We start from the raw sequence: 22,849 nt of genomic DNA, 5'->3' as shown, positions 1-22,849 counted from the left end.
TGCAGTCAGGGCTGTGCCATTAAAACGAAGCTGCTGCCGGTTTTCCAGTATCTTTTCCTCTGTTTATCTCAGTTGCCATGGCTCTCGCTTGAATCATCTGAACAAATTACATACACATGTTTCAGGCCACATTATTTCCACTCCCTCCACAACTGCAGCTCAACATCCACTCACCTGGCAGCTGCTCGCGCCAGGCAACGTCAGCAGCACGGCCACAGCAAACAGCTTCCCTGCCATGGCCAGCTGGGAACTGCCCATCGCTGCACAACGGGCCCATCAGTGTCTCAGGAAATGCAACAAAAAGGAAGAAAGCAAAAAAAATGGCATCCTGCTATCCTTCCCCACGTGGGCTCAGAAGAGCAGCCAGTGTAAAATCTGTACTTTAAGTCTTGCATGAGCAGGCGCTACATCAGCATCTGTTGTCTCCAACAAACCTGTTCAACTGGATGATTCCAGAGGAAGCTCTTGTCTTTACCTGGTATTCCTCTTATCCTTCCTACAACCCTGGGACACTGCTGCATATTCTAAAAACAAAAAGCAGCAGTGCTTTGACTTCATCAGGTGCTGTGCAGCTCTGCAATGAATTGAACAGAACACAAATTACCACGCTGTTTGTAGCACGCAAGACTTCAGAACACCAGCAAATTGATCCCGAATTCTTGAGATTGCAGATTTGCTCCAGGACTGTATCTACCAGAAAGGGTCTCCTGGCACCAGCAGCACGAAATCCACTAAAATAACTCAATACTAGACGGGTTCATAAATGTTTCAAAAGCCAGCGTGTTGCTGTGCAGGAGCACACAAAAGAGCGAGCTGCTCGTTTTTGTTTCTTCTGCTCTGACATTCTGGGAGAATTTTACTGGAGTTGAGTGAAAATGGAAGATAAAATACAGAGGAATTAAAGGATTAAACTTGCAATAAACAGAAGCCATGTTGAAGATAAATGCATACAATTTTGATGGCCAACATAAATCCCATCACAAACGTGGCAGTGATCATCCTTTTCTCAAAATGCAGGTTCTCCAAGGTGATGGATGCACTGCGAGATGCAGCTTTTGTGAGCTCAGAGCAATTCATTCAAACATTAGCATCAGCTTTCCTTGATCACAGTGGGCAAATGGAAAAGAAGAACTACAAAGTAAACTGCAGCACCTCCACAACACAGACTGAAATCGGTCTTTGATAGAGTAATTGTACTTGCTGTACTCCATTAGAAAATATGTTTGAAACCCAGCTAATGGCCAGCATAGCGGTTCACAGAGATACAGAGTTCCCATCCTTTTTTATTCTTTAGCTTTAGATAGAGAATGCAGAGAATATCTGCTCTGCACTGTGCTGGGACACTGAAATCAGGCTGTGAACAGAAGGCCCTGAAGTCCCAGCGAGAGCTGTATGAATGGCTGGGGAGGGCAGGGAAGGAGATGTGGAGTGGGAATGGGAGAGCCAGAGAGCCTGGCAGCAGGCAGGCACGGCCCAAGCCCAGCTGCTGTGCCTGCATGAGAAACTGGGGTGCTGCTGCTGCTGCCCTTCACAAGTCATTGGTACAGAGCAACTGCCTGATGGACAGAGAGGTGGCCCACAGGAAACCTGCTTAAAATGAATTTTCTTCATTTGGAAAACAGTCAGCTCATGAGCTCGCTGCCAAAACCGGATCAGTGGAAGCCTCCCTGACACCCGGAGTGCCTTTGTGCATCTCCGCAGGGAGCAGGGAACGGTACAGGAGCAGCCTGTGGGAGCTTGAGAATCTGTGGGTAGGTGTCCCCCCGGGTGACAGCCCCTCTGAGCAAGGCTCCAGCAGCAGGAAGCTGTCAGCAGGCTCCTTTTGTTACTCACAAAGCAGTTCCACCAGCACCTGATGTTCCAGGCGGTGATTTAAGGGGAGCTGATGATGTGACACTCAGAGCAAGCTGGCAAAAGAACTACCTATTTACAGCTGTAAGGCAGAAAGGCAGTGCTTAGAAACAACTCCCTGCCTACACAGAGGTGTGCAGAGTGGAGCACAGTGCAGGCAGTGAGCCCAAGCCCTCCTGCCAGCAGTGGTTTACTTGGTAAGGCTGTCACCATGCGGCAGTGCTACGAATGGCCGGAGTGCAACAAAACACAGTGAAGGCAAACATTCTTTGAGGAGGAAACTTCAGCTCCTGGGAGGGCTGTTCTTTCAGCACATAAACAAATACATTCGATTTCTGATCCTTAGAAGCAGGAGAATCGTTGACAACAAAGTCTGACGGCAGTGTTTCCTATGAAACAGCAGCCAGAGGCGTGCAGGAGGGGCAAAGGGAGGATGCAGCTTATTTCAAGGAGTCACAGCCTCCTGCTTTAACGTACAGCATGAGTCACAACGCAATGTATGACATCCAAAAAGATCTGCTGTGTTTGTTCTTTTTTTTTTTAAACTCTTAACATTTTCCCAAAGCACGAAAAAACGCCGTCTTTTGGAACACATATCTACAGAAAACATCTTTTGATGCTTTATCTATTCAGCAGGCTCTGCCTGTCAGCACATGGAGCTGTCAGCAGAGGCACCAGCATCCCCCCAGGGCCAGCTGCCATGGGCAGTCCCATCCCCTTAGGGAGCACAGGTCTGTGGGTTACATCCCATACCTGGAAATGGCCATCTGCAATGCAACAACAGAGCTGGTGCTGCAGTTTCTCTCTTCAGTTGCTTATAGTCTTCATATATTTGACATTGTTGATTTCTCTGTGTGTAACTGAAGGGGAGGGATGTTTCAAGGAGTTAGTAAGATCGATGCCAGCCACAGCCAACCTGTATGGGTCAGGGCTGCTGCTGGAACTTTGAGGAGTCAATTGGAAACAGTGACATTCTTGCCTGCCTCCCAGTCCAGAGCTGGTGTTCATTTAGCTCTATAGGGATCTTTCCTCAATCAGCAAAGTTGCCAGCCTTCGAGAAGCTGCACACCACGATGGGAGGAGCTCCATCAGTGCCCCCAAAGGACATCACCTATGGCAGTTCCCACAGTGCCTCCCAAGGACATGGCAGTGACCTCAAAGGACGTCACCTATGGGGATGCCCACAGTGCATCCCTTGCAGCAGTGCTCACAGAATAGCAGGATCCCTGTGTGCATTTGCCTCAAGCCAATACACAGGGCACGTCCCCCCCATCACATCCCAGGCTGCAGGCAGCTGTGTGTGCTGGGAACCTCCTCTTGTTCCGCACAGACCATGGAACATGGGAATAATTTCACTTACTAATTGCTCTGCTCTAGATTACAATAGCAATGCGAAGGAAACAGCTGCCAGCCACTCCTGAAATAACCAATCATTTCCACCAGCCTCCTCGTCTCATTCTCTCAAAAAAAATCCCTTTGCCATAGCAAACAGAGCTGGAAGCTTTACAGCTCCTGGAGGAAATCTTGCGTCGTGCCCAGGGACCTTTAGAAAAGCTCTGGCAGCAAAATAAATTATTTACGGCACTATTTCTGACAATACAATCTCCATAAACGATACAAGATTGAAGGGTTTAAAAATGAGTGCTTGTGGCATGGGGCCCGAGCGTGTGTCTAATAGAAATATTGATTAACTCCATTTCCACAGGCTCTGTAAGCAGTCTGACGAAAAGGAAAACTGCAAGTACTTTTTTTTTTTTTTTTTTTTACTCTGCTGTAGGGTAGAAATGGCACAAATCACTGCACCCATTCAAACTCAGCCCCATTAACGCAGTTCGGGATATTTAAGGAGAAAATAAATCCCCCAAACAATCCGTGCGCTCTCTCCCTGATGTTAATTCAGGACTGACTTCGCTTCCCCATTCCCCAAAATAACTCAGTGGCTGCAGGCTCCTGCTCCCAGCAAGGCTTCTGCTGCCACCTCAGGTTTCCCAGTTGGGCTGAGGGACGTGCAGAGGTCTGAGGACTCACTGGGGTCACCCAGGGAGGAAACTCATTGCCAGCACACAGCCCCACGCATCTGCAGCCCCCAGGGCTCTGCTCCAAGCAGCATCCATGGATACCAACCCTGTCCTTCAGACGTGCCCACCTTCTTGGCAAAAGGCACTTCCCTCCATTCAGAATTTGAAGCAACTCTGCTAATGAGCCCAAATGCACAAACTGATGCCCCCTGATAGAAAATTCAAGGAAACCCTTACGTGCAATTTGCCACTTTTCAGCAGCAGAATTTTCAAACATATTTCAGCATGCAATTCAAAAGAAAGGAAGCTCCAGGGGCTGTTTAAACAGAGCCTGCCTACATATTTTGTTTAAGGAAGTCTTTTCCTTTCGGCTGGAATCTGAAGGGTAAAACATGGCAGGCAATCCACAATGACTTTCCATCCTTAATGACTCTATGACCGCCAGCCTCAGTTGGCCCCAGCACGGACTGACTTCCCGTGCAGCCAAGGACAGGGCACTGCACTTCTCAATGCCTCAGCTCCAGCAAAGCCAGAGGGAAGATAAGGAATGGGGCACTGAGCATTCCCCAGCCTTCAGTTCCAGCAGGAAAAACAGAGCTCAGGAGCGCCTTTGGACTGGTTGGAGGGGGCCTTGATCTGTGGGGTTTTGCTGTTTTGCTCTCACCAAGCAGAACACAACTACTCAAAGAGCAATTTACCTTCCCTGAGCCACCACAAACACGCTCGACATAAAGCCCCATGAAACTGTGACATGACAAAAGCAAAGGCTGCAAACACAGCACTGACACTTAGAGATGAACAACGATACTCTGGAGAAAAGGCATTTTGCTGTAATCCAGCACTCAGTGACACTTGTTGGGGGCACAAGTGCTAACACATCCTACAATCACTGCTCCGCAGCACCGCTGAGCCTTCACCCCAGCACGTCTCCTGCCATCTGCACTTACACCTCAACCCAGAACCTCTCCCTTTTGCTTCCTGGCTCATCAAATTCACGCCCCGATGTTCCTCAGCTCCTCTCCTTTCCTGTCCTAGAGGAATTCAGGCTGTTGTAGACCTGAGATCCAACCCCCTAAGCCCACCTCTACTAATGCCCTTTGGTTCCAGAGCCCATCCTCAGCCATCCTCCTGCTCCGGCCTCACACCCACATTATCTCAGCTGCCATTTCTTTTTCTTTAAATTCTCCTATTGAAAACTTCGTGATTGTTTTCATTTTTATTTTCTCCCAGTGTACCAACCTCCTAATGGACATCCCCAATTAAACTTTAATTACGCCTCACACAAACAGCTGTTCTCAGACTGATCATCGCCCTGGAAAACAACCCACGGCAAGAGTCTGACCCGTTCAACATTTCACTGCAACCCAAGATCACACGGAGACGCAGAGCCCGTTATCTGACACTTACTCCAGCATTATTGATTTCTTTTTCTCTTTAGCTTAAATTACTTTGGAAGAGGTTGCTGTACCCTCTGAAGGAGAAACGCCTTCACAACCAGCCCAAAGCCTGCATGCAGCAGCAGCAGCCAGGGGCAGCCAGGCCAGGGGCGGCGGACAGCTGAGCTATGCCAGGAATGAGCCCAGGAACGCGCCGGGGTCACGGTGCAGCTCCAGCACCACCACGTGCAGCTCCGTGCAGCCTGCAGTGCCTGCACCAGGGCTCTCCCCGGGCCTGGGAACCGTGCAGTGGGCGATGACCCCCCACCCACTTCATCTCCATCCTGCTTAGCATACGCCAAGCACAATGAGATGCATTAAGGAGAGTCTCTGCTTTGCCCAGTGCGTGATGCGATTGGCACAATTACTTTTCCTCTAATTCTGCTGATAGCATGCAATTCTGTTCATCCTTTTAGCCTTAGCCAACTATTTATGTCAAGCTGGGAAAAAATGCCAGGCGCAGACCAGTGGGCAGAGGGAAGAGAATCCAGAAGAGGCTGTAAACCAATGTCAGTGCACTCCTCGCTTCTGCCCAGTCACACTCAGATTAACAGCGAGGTCACGGCGTCACCCATTCCTTTCTTTAATTAACCTCCACCAGGTACAACAGCAGAGAACCTAGCTATTAACCAATCAATAAAGCCAGGCACTAATTCCATGCCCATAACACAAACGTTGATGGGGTTATATAGAATCCAACTACCTGCTAGCAGGGGGCAGATGGGCCCTCCAGCATTAATGAGGCCACGGCCTGAGCACCGCATTTGATTTTCAGTCACATCGCTGCTCCCAAGCAAGGATCTAGCACGCACATCACTGCACTGCTTACCTAGCTCTGCTTGAATGGGAAAATTCATTATTCACTTAAAATTAAGTAACAGCCACAGGGCCCAGCGAGCAGCAGAGTGCCCCAGCACTGAAGACAGCACTGACGCAGATGAAGAACAGCTTCTGCCTTATGCTGACATCTCAAAACCATAACTCTCGGGTTAAGAATATACCGTCATTTTCTGAAGGGATTTGAAAGCAGAAACAAAGACATAAATCATTTTCTAATTGCTGAGCGGTGAACAAAGGCAGAAACCAACCTGCTGTGCCTCAGCTTCTCCAAAGGCACCCGTGGATGAACAGGAGTGCCGGAGGCCCGATGCTGACAGCCCAGCCCAGGAGCACAGAGGGATGTGTCCCTGAAGGCGGCCTTTCGGCAGGGCTGTAACCAACGGAAAGAACACGTATGATAAGAAGGACTCCTGGTGGTTCTGGCACGGCCATTATTTTCTCTTTAAGATGCCATGGGGAAAGTTTGGAAACATTTGAATGCGCCATATTGCTGGCACCTATTCAAATCAAGGCAAATATCAAACGGCTCGAATTCAAAGAGTAGACGAGGCTCACAAGCAGTGACTAAGCCACATGTTACGGACGTACAGGAAAAAGAATGACATTTCTTTACATTTTTTGCGCTATAAATGAAGATTTAATGGAAGCCCACGGAGACATCTAGAATTACTCTGTCCTCAGGCCAGGGCTATAACTGTTACAGCTGAAAAACTCAACTGGCTTTTGTCAGGAGTCAAACAAAAGAGCACAGAGGACCCCAGCTGGGACAGCTGGGCACTGTCACACTGTCACATGTCACCTCCCAACCCAGCTATCTTGTGATGAGCACACAGCGTTCCACACTGGAGGCCTCTGGAAGCAATCTGCTGGCCATGCTGGATTTGGGGAAGTTGTGCTTGCATTTTCTGAACTGACCAGAGACAGAAAGATTGTGAGCTAGGTAAACTGAGCAAAAGAATCCTGGTCAGAGCAAGTGACGAGCAGCAAGAGAAGATAAACGGGCCTTCTCCTTTCTAGAACGAGATGAAGAGCTGGTCTAAAAGCTTCTTACAATGACAGGAACGTGCCTTCCAATCCCACCAAAAGGCAGCATCTGCTGAGTAAACACTGCTCTTCTCATGAGAAGATGAGCCCCATAAACACTGCTGCCGAAAAGCTACTGAGCACAGCCAGACCCTCCATTGTGCACTGGCACTCCCTAGAGGCAACTGCCTGCATGGAGATGACTCGACCTCAATACCATTTATCTGTGCAACAGAAAGACAGCACAGTTTATGCATGCAGGCTTTGGGTTTATTGCAAGTTAATACTGTTTATCTGAACAGTGCCAACAGAGGTAGCTGTGGAATATAATGAGACCGTGATGGAAAGAAAGGCACAGCCTGAACTTTTCAGCCACAAAATCTAGGGCTGCGTGCAAGGACAATGTCTCTCTATTCCTCCCAGGTTCCTTGCCCCCCTTGTACACCTCCTTTTTGTAGTCAAGAGCTCCTTTCCCATCCCCTCGCTGCATCTTGCCTGACTTCTTTGCAGGAATGGCCCACTCCTGAGCTTGGTGGAGGTGTTTCCTGAGCATTAACCAGCTCTCAGAGCTCCCCCTTCCTCTGGAGCATTATGCCACAAGACTTCCACAGACATCCTTGGAGACAGCAGATCTGCAAGCTTGCCTTTCATCCTTCTCCCTGCTCTAAGCATCCTGAACTCCACCATGCCATTGTTACTGCAGCCAGGGCTGCCTCCAACTTTCCCATTCCCAACAAGCCCCTCAGTACAGGTACAAGGTCCAGCAGAACACCTCTCTCTGTTGGCTCCTCTATCGCAGGGAGAAGGAAGTTATCACCAATGCAACCCAGGAACCTCCTGGATCCGTTATGCCCTGCTGTGCTGTGTCCCTCCAACAGCTATCAGGGTGCCTGAAGTCTTTCCCCTGAAATGCCTTCACATTCAGAAGTGCAGCTATGGAGGGAGCTGCAATGCAGCCCCTCTCGTTAGTCATGTTGAGAGATCAGAAACAACTCAAGATACCTTAATTGCAAAGCCTGAAATATACTTTCACAGCTCACAGCGTCCTGGAGATGAGGTTAATTCATCAAGGGAATGAAAGAGCTGGATAAAGTTGTTAGGGATGGTGATCAGGGTGCAAATGCCATTATTAAGTTGAGAAGAAACATTTTAACTGACTGTTCTCATGATTTTTTTTCCTACACTGTTATTTTACTGTGAAGATGTTTGTTATCCCACAACAACAAAAAGACGATCCTGGATTTTCCCATCAGCACCCCCAAGTCCTGGAACAAGCACCCCAAGCCCATAAAAAGCGATTTCCTAAAGCAACAGTTGTGGGACATTAACAGATCCTTGCGTAACAGCTCCACATTACCCTGGGGCACAGAAAGGGCTTTTGCATGGGAGGCAGCCACCCTGCTCCCAAACACATGCTCTGTGCCCCACCAGAAGCCCTGCACCAGCAGCCATAAAACATCAGCAGCATTCAGAGGAAAGCAGTGTTAGCAAGCTGAGCAAGCAGAGATTCCACACCAGCCACCTAAGACAGACCTAATATAAGCCGTAAAACCAATTTCAGCCTCAAATAGGAAGGCTGCTTCTTTATACCTCTCTCTAATTGAGCAGGATAGCAAGCCGTCAGGACAGCGAAGGAAATCTGCTTTTCTACTCTCCTGGAGAAACGTAATAACACGAGGGCAAAGTGTTTTTTATCAGTTCCCCAGACTGCAAGAGCCGACTGCACCATTCATCAAGATGGGAATGGACCAGGAGAACAATCAGAAATCCATTAGCAAGCTGCTGCTCGCCTCCACGCTGCCTCGGCTCCAGATCAAATGTCAGCGTGCTGAATGGCTTACATTACTGGGGAGGAGGAAAGGGCCAGGGAATTGTTTCAAACCAATAAAGATATTATTACAATTTTTAGCTTTTATTAGCATGAGGGCAAGCATTTGCAATTTACGTTGTCCCTTGAACCAAGTTTCTCAAACGTGGGACAAAAGCTTCCAGCGTAACTGAAGTAGAGCAAAACCAACCCCAGTACTTCCAAGCTCAAGCCACAGTGAAAATTATGGGGAAAATAAAAAGGGAAATACTGAAGCAAGGCTGTTCTTTATTTGGTTTTAATATCCCTTTTATTAAAAATGCAGCTTTTATTGCCTGCATTCGGAAGCTCGGGCCCACCCGCAAAATACTGCAGGCAGGCAAGAAAACAGCACAGACTGCCAACACTGCTACTTACTAGCAGGGGAGAGACCCCAAATAATACCTTAGCTCACCACCAGCAGCTCAGCCCCACTCTGCCATGCTGCAGGCTGCTGCTCTAATAACACTCGGTTGCCCACAATATCTGACAGATCCCAAACACATCAGCTCAAGCAACATCCTCCCCCTGCCAGTCCTCCCTCCTCAGTGCAGGGGGATTCAGGCCATGTAAAAAGCAGCACAAACATCCACGGTTGTACACGCTTCTGTTCATTAAGAACAAACATCCGCACCATCGCTCTTTTGTTATTTGCAACGCACCTGAAAGCTATTGATTGAATTCTTACCTGGCACAGAGGCTAGAATAAGACAGGGCGTATTAGCAGCGCATCACATTTGGGCAGATTAGCTCTTTTCACATACTGCTGATTCTTTAAATATAATGAATAATTTAAAATAGGAAGCCTATGGAGGCAGTGAACAAAATTAGGAATTCTCCAACGCAAGCTGATTCTCATTATCTCTCACCTTCCAGACTCTAATTAAAATATCAATCAAATGTAGTGATCCAGGTAAAAGTCTTAAACCGCATCTTCGGTTCAATACCAGCAATTACTGTCATTGTCCTCAACTCGCTGAGCTCCTCCAGCGTGAGCAGGAATGACTGCAGCAAAAATGAAATGAAAACAACCACAGGACCTCAACCAAAACTTGTCACCTGCAGCACCTGGGTGACTTCTGAACAGAGACGTTTTCTCCTCTGAACCAACGGATGGGGGAACGACATTCAGGCTGGCAGCATTTCATTTACTAAACACCAGCCATAAACACTGCTATGTAAAGTTCTCACACTTGCTGTTTACTATAATCTATTTTGCAACTGCCCATCAGTCTGAGGTTGAGAATCAAGCAGCGTGCTCAGAGCCTGCAGCACTACCAGGTCCTCGAGCCCTAAAGGTTACTGAGCAAGGCTGACTGCACTTCCCACCATGTGGGAGATCCCACCTGCGCACACTGGGTGTTCTTTGAAGCTCACCTGCCCAGCTGCCACAGCTCACCTTCACAAGTGGAATGGTGAGGCAGCAGCTGGGATCACCTTCAGCCTGTGGCAGTTCTCCATCAGGACACGAGGAAGGGCACGGCCTGCCACCAGGAGCCACCAGCAGCTCAGGAAGAGGGCAGGCCATGCCAAAATGCCCTTTCTCACCCTAAAAAAGCCTCCCAGAGACGCAGCCAAGGCACGCTGACGCTGCCTGCGGAGCTCAGCACTGGGGACCGCCTCCAAGTGGCACTTGTAAAAATGCTCCGTTCATGTAAATAAGTCTTTTTTTTTTTTCTTTAAGAACAAATTAGTTGAGCGTTTTTGTAAAGTTATTTCATTTGTTTTCACTCCCGTTCATTTATTCCGATCTGCTGCACCTTCCCTTGGAGAGGTTATTAAATGCTCTGCTAATGGCCGCCAGCACTCATTTAATTCTTCTTAATGAACGTAAGAGCAAGTAGCGGAAGCCATTATGAAGGGTTTAATAAAGGGTGGGAAGGAATTTCCTAAAATTTATTGCCACAGGCTGCTGCTTGAAGATAAAATAAATGGTAATTGCTCGGAACGGGAAAGAGGAGGATGATAAAACGTCCCCAGACATGAGGGGGAAAAAAAATACCAAAATCTCAAAGCCTGAAGGATGGCAGAAGCAAAGATGGCCTCTGTGCAGTTCTCAGATCATCACCATCCTGCAGCCAATTCCTCTGAGCGCCGGCAGCGAGCGATGGGTCAGCTCACCAGGCCACAAAGGTAACTCTTCATACACAGTAACATACGTGGAGGGGATTCACAGAGCAGCTCATGACGGTGCTGTGTGCTGGATACAGACAGTGTGGGGGGAAAAAAATGGCTGCTGGGGTCAGAGTGGTCAGGAGGTACTGAAACCTGCGTGCTGAATTGCAGCAGCAGCAATGAGAGGCAGCAGCAGCGCTGCCTGGGTGCTGGCGCAGCTCAGGACCCAGTGGAACATCCCTGTGCCCATGGACTGACCGTCGTGCTGGGCACAGCTGTCCCCAGTTGTCACCTTCCCGAAGCACAGGAGGAGGAACAATCGTGTGCAACCACGGTAAGAAGTTGTCAAAGCAGCAAATTGAGTGGGCAAGACATCTTCTTCTTTGTACTTTGAGAGGCAGAAAGAAAGAAATACTATTTTCAAGAGCAAGCTCATGTAGCCCAGAGCTTAAAAGGTGACCTGAGAAGAAAAACAGGATTAGGCTTGCTCTTTTTTGCTACTTAGGGCAGACAAAACCCCTCTTAGAAAACTACCATTCTTCATGCCAGCTTTGACCATCTTAAAAACAGAAAAAAAAAAAAAAAAAAAAAGAGGATAAAATCCAATTTTTCTTTTTTAAATCTTTGGCAGCTCGCCTGCAAGCACAGACCAACAGCTTTTTTAGCAGGCAGCTCCAAATGACAATTTGCTTTTCTAAACAACGATTTCTGTTCCTTCAGATCAACAGTAGGATTTCCATAGTCTGATAGAACACAAAGCGACCAGCCAAGCTGCAGAGAGCATCCAGTGTGAAGATGGGAGCTGCTTCTCTGAGAGAAATAGCAACAACTTGGTAGGGACAAAAAAAAAGTCAGCTTTAAAACACTGGCAGACAAAAGGCGAGGAGCTACAAGGTGTTGCAAAATGTCACAGTGCACACTGCACCAATTTGCAGAGGACAGAAGAATAGTGGATAGGCATCTACCAGAAGGTGATGTCAGAGGAGAGTTTGTGCTTTATTTCCCACCCCTTAATGAAAAAGCAAAATGAATGATCGTATCATTCTGTGCATTGGCAGATGATCACAGAATCATGAAGGTTGGAAAAGGTCCCCAAGATCCCAAGCCCAACCCCAAACCATCCCACTACACCCCCTGACACGTCCCTCAGTGCCACATCTCTGCAACGCTGCTGGGATGGTGACCCCACCAGTCCCTGGGCAGCTGTGCCAATGCATCTCCATGCTGTTGTCTTTCTTCACGTGGCCTAACAGAGCGAGAAGATGCAACTTCATTGAATCACAGAATCGTCTGAGTTGGAAGAGACCTTTAAAGGCCATCTGGTCCAACTCGTGCAAGGAACAGAGGCACTGACGGCTCCATCAGGTGCTCAGAGCACAGCCCACCCTGACCTCGAATGTCTCCATTTATTTATGACAACAAAGAGCACTGCTTTGTTTCAAGTTGCAAATAAGCAGGTACTGTGCACTGCTGCTCCCTGGTGCAAGGATGAACACGGCAGTTCATCTGCCTCAGCACTGATGCATCGCTGGTCATATATACACAAATCCCAGTGACCCAGCAGGAAAGTGGGTGTTTTGTTCACCCAAGGACAGCCCCTATACTGACAGGAAGGGAAGGGAAAAAAATCTCAGTCACCCTTTCAGTCACAGCACGAGTTGGTGCCAGGCATAAAGAAAAGGTTGCACACTATGGGCTTTATTTTGGGGGGAATTATTTAGTTTGCTTTTGGTAGCACCGGTTTTCAGAGTCACTGGTGGGAGGAGAAACATAGGTGGCAGATGGGAAAGTGGGAGTGAAGGCTCTTGCTGCAGTCTGCCCGTGGCACACAGGCGGTGTTTCAGCATCCCAGGGGCTGTGGTGCAGGCTGGTGCAAACCGCCCGCACAGCAGGAAGCGGCACAAGGAAACCCTCACCTCCTCTCCTGCCTTATCTGCTTTTATTGCCTTGCAACCCCAGCCAGCTCCTGGCTTAATGGAGCCTGCTCACAATCACCCTCACAAGGGTGCAGCAGGCCTGGATGTCAGGCTGCTGGCTCACCTCTGCACAATAAGAACAGGACCTGGATGAGGTGCTGCAGACCGGTGCAGGCAGGGCTTTGCTGAGCAACCACATGGCAAGGAAGTGTCCAGGCCCAGGTGCACCCACTGCTGGCACACAGCCTCCCTGGGGCCGCCTTATTCCCAACAGCACTTCGCTTGAAGTAACACACTGAAAGCTTTCACTGTATTTTTTCTGCCTCATCAGTAAAGCGTTTGAGAAAAAGAAGGGGATAGCATCCAACCTACTCTTGGTAATCTTTCAGTACTTGAAAGAAATCCACTTGTTCAGCTTTGTATCCACAATTAATAATTATTGCAGTGTTGCTGCATATCTGTATTCACTTTAAATAAACGGGAATCTCCTTACAAGCCAGAAATCACTCAACAGCACTTCATCACGCACCTTGCTGAGGTCAGTCCTCTCCAAAGGACACTGCAGGGACCCAGCAACACAGCTGGGAGCCGGACACAGCACCCAGCAGGGCAGGGAGGAGGAGCTCGGCCCAAGTGTGATTGTGTGAGGCTGTGCCCAGCGGTCTCGAGGCAGCAGAGAGCACTGTTACTTGTGCTGGGTCACTTTTACTCCTGAATTTTTTAGTGGTAGTGCATTTTTAAAATTCAGCTGCTAGCAATTCCAATTTGAGAACCATAAAACATACTGTATTAATAATGGAAACATAAAATGCCTGTCTGATTCGCTCCAGCCCTCAGCCTCCTTCCCCAAAGGGCCTGATTTGCCTTAGGGGAGCATTTCGCAAGCAGCACATCAGCTTCCAGAAGCACAGCTTCAGCAGATGGAGCCTCAGCCACAGCTGAGCTGCTGCCCTTCCAGATCTGGAACTTAAAAACAGTGACATCCGTGATGCTACTTAAGCTAACAGCAGAACAACCAAGATGTGACTGTGAAATCAAGCACTCCATCCCCCCAGCCACACCTCCCTTATCAGCTGACTCAGCACCATGGGGTGACAGCAGCCCGGCCCTGTAGGACTCAGCCCAGGACAGTGCATCATTCCAGGGGCTGCAAACCACTGCATGCTGAAGCCCACCTCTTCCTAATTGGGAAAAATCGTGGGTGGCAGCGACGTCTGAGCTGGGAAGAATCTGCTCTGCTGGTGTCTGTGTCTTTCACCTCGACCTGGGTGTTATTCATGTCCCTGTAGCACTGACTTTGAGAGGAGGAAGGCTAACATGAGTTATGGAATTGGACCAAAAGCACCCCGTGTACCTCACTGGATTCATGTTGCTTATTTTGATAAGTGGAATCTCTCATGTTAGTGTTTTACAGTTCATAGAACCTTTAAGGTTGGAAAAGAAAAGACCTCTAAGGTCCCCAACCCACACCCACTGACCACATCCCTCAGTGCCACATCTCCATGGGTCTGGAACACCTCCAGAATCTCAGTTCTATCAACCCTGACCTCATCACCACTGCAGCACTGACCACTGTTTCCATCTAACGTTACTGAAATGCCACATTCTTACATGCAGCTGTGATGGCTCTTATTAGCACTGCACATTTTGCTAACCTAAGGACAGCAGCAGAGCCCATCACAGCAGCAGGTCAAAACAAGCTCCTGCAAGAAGCCCACAATGCCATGTTCAGAAGGCAGCCTGCACTGTCCTTGTCCTGATCCTGATCCTCAGCACACACCCCATCTCTAGCCAGCGCTGCCAACGATGGGAAAGGCATCAGTAATCCTTTCAATGACATTAAACAGACTGAAGTTTCCCCAACAGTTTTTCGCTCCCAATGATATCAAACACAAAGAGAAACACATGCAGACTTATGCAACAACCTTGCAATAATCACTGATAGCTGAGAGGTGGCAGCCCCTTGACATGCAAGCCTCTGCATGAGGCCACTGCTCAGATGTGACAGACAGACCAAGAGCCCAATGGAAGTGCAGCTTTGGCACTGAGTGACAGGCACAGCTTTGCTTTCCCTCTGGCTGGCTTCCAGTAAAGGACATTTATTTTTCATTCAGCAAATTTAGAGAAAATACATATAGCAAACATATTTGGTGGAATCCATCAGCCTTACAAAAGTAAAGGTCAGAAGGCAAGTAATTTTAAATGCATTTCTAATCCATCAAATTGAACGTATTTAAGAAGGAATAACAGCTCAGCATTAAGTCAGTTCCTCTCATTCAAGCTTTCCAAAGCTATTTGCAAACAGGAGGTGCAACCCCACAACAGCAGCTCTAAAATCTATTGCAATAATTCTGCCTAAATGAGGATGTACCTTCTTAACCAACATTATCCGTTGTCAGATTCACGGAGGATATGAAGACAGCTCAGAGCTAATAAAAATAATAAACTATTTGAGCACAGATATTTATAGCTGAAACTATTCTGCTTCACGCACTAAATCTTCTGAATTACAATAAAATTCTCCCATCCAAAAGTGATTTGAGTAAAACAGAGCACTGCTAGATTACAGCTCCTCTCTGGTTAGCACTGTTGTGACTCCATGAAAGTTTAACTCCACAATTAGTTTTGTGATAGCACTTCTGGCACTGGGACACAACTGTAAATAGCTGCAGCTACAACGCTGCTCTCTGCCATTCCCCACAGCCACTGCCAAGGGAAGCTCAGAAATGCTGGATACAATGCAGCAAAAGGATTTATGGCATTAATTCCTATACTGAGAGGACCACAGCATTTCGTGTAGCAATTAAAATACGTGTGTAATTAGAAGGAGTCTGTGCAGCGTAGCCATAGGGGGGAAATCAGATTGTGCAGAAAGCAACAACAAGCAAAAGGGAAGACAGCACTGAAAACTATTCTCTGTTGTTTTAGATGATGAAGAATGAGCTGGAATGGAGGTCGAGGTGATGAGGAAGCAGGATTTTCATATTAAGTGCAAAAGCAAACAACATCACCTGCTGGCCCTGTTCCATCAGAAAGCGAGCTGGGGGAGCTTACAGCTCTCAGGGTAACCAAGGAGATCTGACAGGCACCATTTCCCAAACTCACAGCTGTCCCTTCGGCCCCCAGTGCTCACTTCCCAACACTCCTTACTGCAGGGGATGCTCTAACTGGAGCACGTTATGAAAAAGATTCAAACAGACACCTAGCGGCCAGCACAGCCAATGGCAGCTCAGCTATCCCAAAAATCCAAGTGGAAAGACTTGGGGTCACTGCACAGGAGCCCAGTGCGGTCACATCAGGAACTGAGACCAGATCACTGGGTCACCACCACAAGCTGACAGCGCGGAGAGAACTCAACATAAACCAGGCAGCCCCTCTGTCCCTGGAAGGAGGACGACCCGGCTCCAAGAGTGACCCCCACACACAGCTGCTGGCTGGGAGGCTGCCCAGGGCTGCAGTCTGCCCCATACGGTGCAGCGCAGGTCCCACACAGCACTGGGATACAGCTCCCAGCTCTGCCCCGTGGGACTCTGCCAACCCCTCACTTTCGAGTTTCAGTCTTAAACTCTTCCATTTAAAATACCACACGTTGGTTGGCAGAAGTGCACGGAATGAGATGATCACTCACAGCCCCCGTCTCTGCTCTTGTGCCCTGCAGCTTCCTCCTGCCTTCCTGTCCTCATCTCCTCACATCACCTTTCTACTAACATTTGCTAACGACAAAGCGCAGAACCAGCACGATCTCTAAATGGAGCTCTGGCATACGAGCAACGGCGCTTATTCATCACAAAGGAGATGAGCTTCTTACACAAGCAAGGCCTCAGAGATCAGCACACAGAGCAGGGCTGCTCTGCCCATGCGAAGGATTAGCCTTTCCCCGGCCTCATCTTCCACCTTGGTGCGTGGAAAGCACTTTAGCAAGCCTGAGGCCCCTCTCCTAACACATCCCAACCCCAGATCAAGTTCTGCACAGGAGCTTCTTAGTGAAACTTGCTGGTGTTTGGTAATTGAACAGGAATTACAGTGAGAGCTTTGTATGATGGGAAGGGATGCAGGCAGAAGCAGTACACAAATCTGCATTGGAGCAGATGTCAGCATTAACCACATTAATACTGAATCGCATCAAAGTATGGATACACAGCAATGATCTCAAAAGCTGGGGATAATTCCCTCCTAATAGAGATGGAAATTAAAGTGTGGGAGCCTCCAAATCTCTGAGCTAACAATGAAAAAAGTTTGGTCAGTTTCGAACACCGACTCAGATACTTTAGGGAGGGTTTCCAAAGGGGCTTCCATTAGGCTGATGTTAATGATGCAGCTTCAGGAGAAAAGCCCAAAGCAGGAACAGTAGAGCAGTTCCCTTCCTGTCCCAGGGTTTGCAGCAGAGGTCATTTGCCCACAGGAGCAGTGCAAGGGCACGAGGCAAGGCCTGGAACCACCTGCATGCTAAAGAACAGAGATTAGCACGGAAGGAATCCCATTTAAACGACTTCCAGGCAATTGGAAGGCAATTGGCCACCTAATAAATTTGCACTGTGTATGAAGTAAACGTATTGTGATCACCCATAAGATAAAGGATAATAAAAACAAAGTCAGATTACACAACAGGTCTCCTGGAGCAGCTGGCTGGCAAAACTATGTTCCCAAGTCTTGGAGCTACCAATAATGTTTTGTCCACAGCTGAACAACCACCAGTTCCTCTTGGAGTTATGTATTTTGCCACATGGTGTGAAAAATATCCACATTTCATAAAAATAATAAATATCAATATGATTATAACAGCTCATGTATGTGGGTCACCGAGTCCTCAGGAAGGAACCAAAGCTCTTCATTTATTTTCATCATCAAAACAGTTGAAATGTAAAATTTAACAACGTAGAAGAAATGAACTTCAATCTAAAATCTCTTCAAAGAGACTTCTTACATCAACAACGTGGGCAAAGACACTTATAATTTATATCTCCCCCAGATATCATGGGGCTGATCTTCAACTGACAATTCTGGCAAGCTTATGCTATCAATCTATTCTGTATAATTAACTTTGGGGTCGCAGCGCTTACAAAAGAGATCTCCAGATTTGGCATGAAGAGTCCATGCAGCACTCAGCACTACAACCTCCCAGTAGCTTTGCTCCTTTCAGCAAGACAAACACCTTGTTTGGGCTTCCTTATCACTTTCTCAACCTTTCTCTTCTAGAAGAGAAAATACAGCTCACAGCTGAGCAGCCAGCACTGCCTGGCAGCACCAAGGCACAATGCAGATTCAGAAGGAAGCTCCTGCTCTTTGTGTATCTGGAGATGAAGTTTGGACAAACTCTGACACGTTCTGCAATGCAGTAAGAACATGCTATGATTTTTAACACAGAACAAGGAGAAGGTTATGTGACTGGGTTGGAACCTAACGATCCACTGCACGTAATAGGAAGCAGCATGTAAGACAGCCTCGTACCCAAATTCTCTTCTGAAGGCTTCCCCTCTCCTCCCCAGATCAGCAATTTCTGACTGCCACCACAGAACTGACACAAATGCCAGCAAAGACAGAGACGTACATCACAGCTTTAGCACCACCTGAACGACCCGTGCTTCAAACCACCCTAAGTCCTCATTACTAAATCCAAACCTCTCACTCCAACCCCACATGCCCACGGACTGATGGCTCTCATTCTCAGCTGCTGCCACAGAGTTTTGTTGAATCTGATGTCCCAGAAAGCCACAAGATGCTACTGGGCAACGTGATTCGCATTTAGAAAGTCTTTCCACTAGTCAGATATTGGGCCATGCTTCTGCTCTCAGCTAAGCATTCTCCAAAAGCAGTGACTACAAGTTCAGTGCTCAGCTGAGGAAAGCACAGCTTAACAGGAAAACACTGTCCTTATACTTTCTCAGAAGTTCAAGCTTGCAAATAATCCAAGAGCTGAAATAACTGCACCAAACAGCCTTAGAAGGACACAGCAGGGAGGATTCACACTGAAACCACCAAACCATGGTTCTGAGCTGCTCTACCAAAGACATTTCCATAACGGGAAAGCTACACTATGAAATACTGTTCTGTCCAACTACACATGGGCGGAAGGTCACTGTGTCAGACTGCATGTGCATTTCAAAAATGAGAAGTTAGCTATTAAACCAAAAAAAAAAAAAAAAAAATCAAGGAAGAAGAATAACCTTCTAAAGTGAATTTTCTTCCCTCTTTGTTTTTGCTAGGTATTTTAGAGTACCATTTCCCAGCTAGAAGGAGGCCCAGGCAGAGACAGGCAACACAGAACCCGTGGTGCAGCCTTCTGCCTGTATGACGAAGAACCACTTCACATTCTCAAAGGAAGAAACTCCTCCTCATGTGGATAAGCGACACTGATCTTCTGCAGTTCTCCTAACAGATGTACTGACCTTGACGTCCCCTTTCAAGTTCATTTTTTTCTAAATCAAGGCACTGAGGTCTCTCATGGACATATGGTACATGGACACTGTAGATTCTATCTTTCTTCACAAGTGTGCTGGGATTTACTGACCTCAGGTCATACCAGCAAAAAGTTACCATCTGCCTGGTCCTGTAAGATGATCAAAAAGGAGCATTTCTGGCTCTTTTGCTACATCAAAACACCAAAGACTGTGAGAATATCGTACCACTTGCACTTTGTGCTCACTGTATCTCCCCTGACCTTGAAACTCTGTCCAAAGCAGTACAAGCAGTGACCAAACTGGGGCCACAGGAGGGGTTTATCACAGCGCTGAGAGCCTGGTTTGGTAAAACCCAGGAGCAACATATCACCAAAGGGTTAAGTGACCCCTTGTATACCCTACCCTCACAGTAATTAATTTCAATTTCCAAACAACCTCAGCTCACAAACACTGTGCAAAAGTCAGAAGTAACACACATGTAACTCAACACAGTATTTACAGCAGTCCATACACAGCATCTCCGACAACACCTTTGCTGAACACTGCACAAGACTGCTTGGTTCCCTCCAGAAACAGAGAATGAGCTCAAAAGGAAGGCCCAGCTAAAACAAAACTGAGTCAAGGCTTCTCCTCTTAGTAATGGATGACATTCTCACACACAGCAAATATTTCCAGTTTTCATTATAGCTGATTACAGCTCCGGTTTTGTCTTATTCACAAATAAACTTTCTTGTGAGGTCAAAACTATTGAAGAAACCTTGTACAGATCCCATTTCTCCAGCCTCAGCTAGCAGCCTGGCGCCCGTCCTCTCAAGGACCACCAGAACGGTCAGCAATACCAAGCATTACTCCAAAAAGGATCACTGATACCACCTATTTCCACCTGCGTCTTTTGAAAGAGATGACTTCAGTTTGAAATCTCGTTTAAAAAAAAAAAGAAAAAGAAAAGAAAAAAGGCATCTGAACTCATTTGGAGTTCCACTGCGCTTTTGATTCGCTGTGTTTCCTGAGATTCTCCACCCCCTCTTAATCTGGGTCAGAGGGTTGTTGTACCCCTAACCTGGCCACTTGTGGCCTCCCACACTTAACTCCATGCCAGCACAAGTTACATATTTAACTGGCTATGAGAAACCGCAGACCAACAGTGCTGTAAGCACACGAAGCAAATTAACAAGAAACTACTTCATTCCAACCAGTTGTCACAACAGCAGCATCCGCAAACTTCCCAAAAGCAGTCCAGTTTTGTTTCCAAGCCCCTTTTGTAGAGATAATTAACAACACTCTTCACTCACAACAGCATCACCCTCAGCTGGCTGTGGTCTACACCTACGAAACAAACACTTCTCCAGGCCTTAATCCAGAACGCATCCAAGGCAGAAGTGAGAAGTTTATATGATGTTAAAGAGTTATTTCCTTGTATTTCATATTTAGCTGTGCCATAACCTCTTCCCAGGTTTCAAGTGATCTGACATAAGTGAAGCATTAACAAAAACAGGAGTTTTACCTTAAGAAGCAAGGGGGAGAAAACAACTCCCAAGGAGCGCAGTATGTTTGTATCTAACTGCACTTCGTGAAATCCACATCACATCCAACTCAGCAAATCAAAATCGAACCAAAAGTGAAACCAACTGAAATCTCTCACCGTGTTCCACAAAGACATTGCAGTGCGGGCCCCCATGCCTCGATGACTCCTTCTTCCCTGCTCCTTTGATGAAGTGCAGGGCAGGCAGACTCGGCCTCCTTTGGTCCCCAAGAACTTTTCCAGGCTGCTGCCCCATAAAGCAATTCTGGGCAGCCTCTCCCAGGACAAGAAGCTTCTGCAGAAGTCTGCGATCCCCGATCTTCCAGGCTGAGAAGGAGCTGTGAAAGGAGCACGTTGGGGTGGGATGATCTCCAGGTCCCCTTTCAGCCCTACAGTTCGGTGCTCCCGTGCACTGAAGCCACTGCAGAGGAGCAGCAGACGAGCACGGATCCTGCAGACAGCAGCGCGGCTCCTGAGGCGGCTTTATGAAAAAAAAACAAAACGGATTAAAAGTTCCAACCAGGCGTTAATGAGCGACGCCGAAGTTTCCTCCTGGAACGCGGCGTGTCGTTCACCGAGTCTGCCTCACAGACGCGAAGCCACGCTCAGGCTCACCCCGGGCAGGACACTCTCATTCCCAGGGACAAGCTTTCCTTTTTTTTCTTTTTTTTTTTTCCTCTTTCTCCTTTTCTTTTGCATAGCATTGGGTTAACAAAGGCCAAAGCAACGCGGGTCTGGCTTCACGTCCTCCCGGTGCCGCCCGGCACCGGCATCCCGGCTCCGGCTCCCGAGGCCCGCCCGCAGCTCGCCGTGCCCTCGGCCCCGCCCGCCGCTACCTCTTCCGTGGCCGGGCCGGGCCCGAGCAGGCGGCCGGGCCGCGGGGGGCCATGGCGGCGTCGAACAGCGGCTGGGCCCGAGCGGGAGGCGGCCGCCTCAGAAGGGCCCGCGGGCCGCCGGGCGAGAGGCGCGAGGCCGACCGCGGAGGAAGAGCCCGCAGCGCGTCCGCCGGAGGTGGGGCTGGGACGGGCGGGGCGGCATCACCGCGAACAGGGCAGGGCAGGGCGGGAGGAAGGGGGACAAAGGGCCGCGGGGGGCGGCGGAGCGCTGAGGGAGATCCCGGAACCCGCGGCGCAGCGCCGTCCCCGGCCGGCGGGGCGGGCAGGAAAACCGCTTCCGGCCACTCCTCCTCCGCCCGCCGCCCGGCCCCGCACAGCCGCGTCCCTGCGCTGCGGATCCGCGCTGCCGTCGCCTGGCGGGGCCGCCCTGCTCCGCACACAAAGCCTCCGGCCTGACGCCGGGCCGTAGGACGGACGGGGCGCTGTTCGCACATAGCAAAACGAAGTGAAACCCCCGTTGCGCAGCCCGCTGCGCCGTTAGGAGCGCGTTCCCTGCGGTGCGGGGCACACGCTGACACGGGAGATGCTGGTTTTTATGCTCCCGTTCACCTCGAGAACAGAAAACCAATGGAGCAGCGGGTTGAGGTCAGGGTGACTCGGTTAAAGCTCTGCTGTTGCTCTCACTCACAATAGAACACACAAATGCAGTTCTGCCTGCTGCTCAAGGTGCCCATCTGGACGTGGACTGCCTTGTTTGTACCAGCTCCTCCCTCGTGACAAATCCAAGCATCCTCCACGGCTCCAACACCATGCTCAAGGCCCCCAGGCATATTTTCTATCTCCCACCAACAGCAGTTGAAATGAAGTACTTCATTCAGGCCTACCAGATCGTCCACCTCTGCCATAGCAGCCATTTCTCAGCAAGGATCCCAAACCATTTTTATTGTATTTCCCTATCAGTGACTCAAACTGCAGGTAACTCAGGTTGTTTACACGCAGTAAAAAGAAGTTCTAGTTCCCAATGTGCTGGGACAAATCCAAGGCCATG

General features: G+C 48.6%; 1 protein-coding gene across 1 annotated transcript in view; it reads right to left on the bottom strand.

Moving 5' to 3' along the window:
• Positions 1 to 21,753, bottom strand: part of ABL1 (ABL proto-oncogene 1, non-receptor tyrosine kinase) — a 65,400-nt gene extending 43,647 nt beyond the window's left edge. The window contains exon 1 of the mRNA XM_042830527.1: positions 21,086 to 21,753. Within this exon, the coding sequence (XP_042686461.1) occupies positions 21,086 to 21,221 (136 nt within the window). The 5' untranslated portion in view covers positions 21,222 to 21,753. The remainder of the gene's footprint in view (positions 1 to 21,085) is intronic.
• Positions 21,754 to 22,849: the final 1,096 nt, after the last annotated feature.

This window comes from Centrocercus urophasianus, unplaced genomic scaffold, assembly GCF_019232065.1.
Source record: "Centrocercus urophasianus isolate 14NV4802_14NV808 unplaced genomic scaffold, USGS_Curo_1.0 seq_34, whole genome shotgun sequence".
NCBI lineage: Eukaryota > Metazoa > Chordata > Aves > Galliformes > Phasianidae > Centrocercus > Centrocercus urophasianus.
The sequence above is the reverse complement of the archived record's forward strand: the minus strand, read 5'-3'. Positions and strand labels throughout refer to the sequence as shown.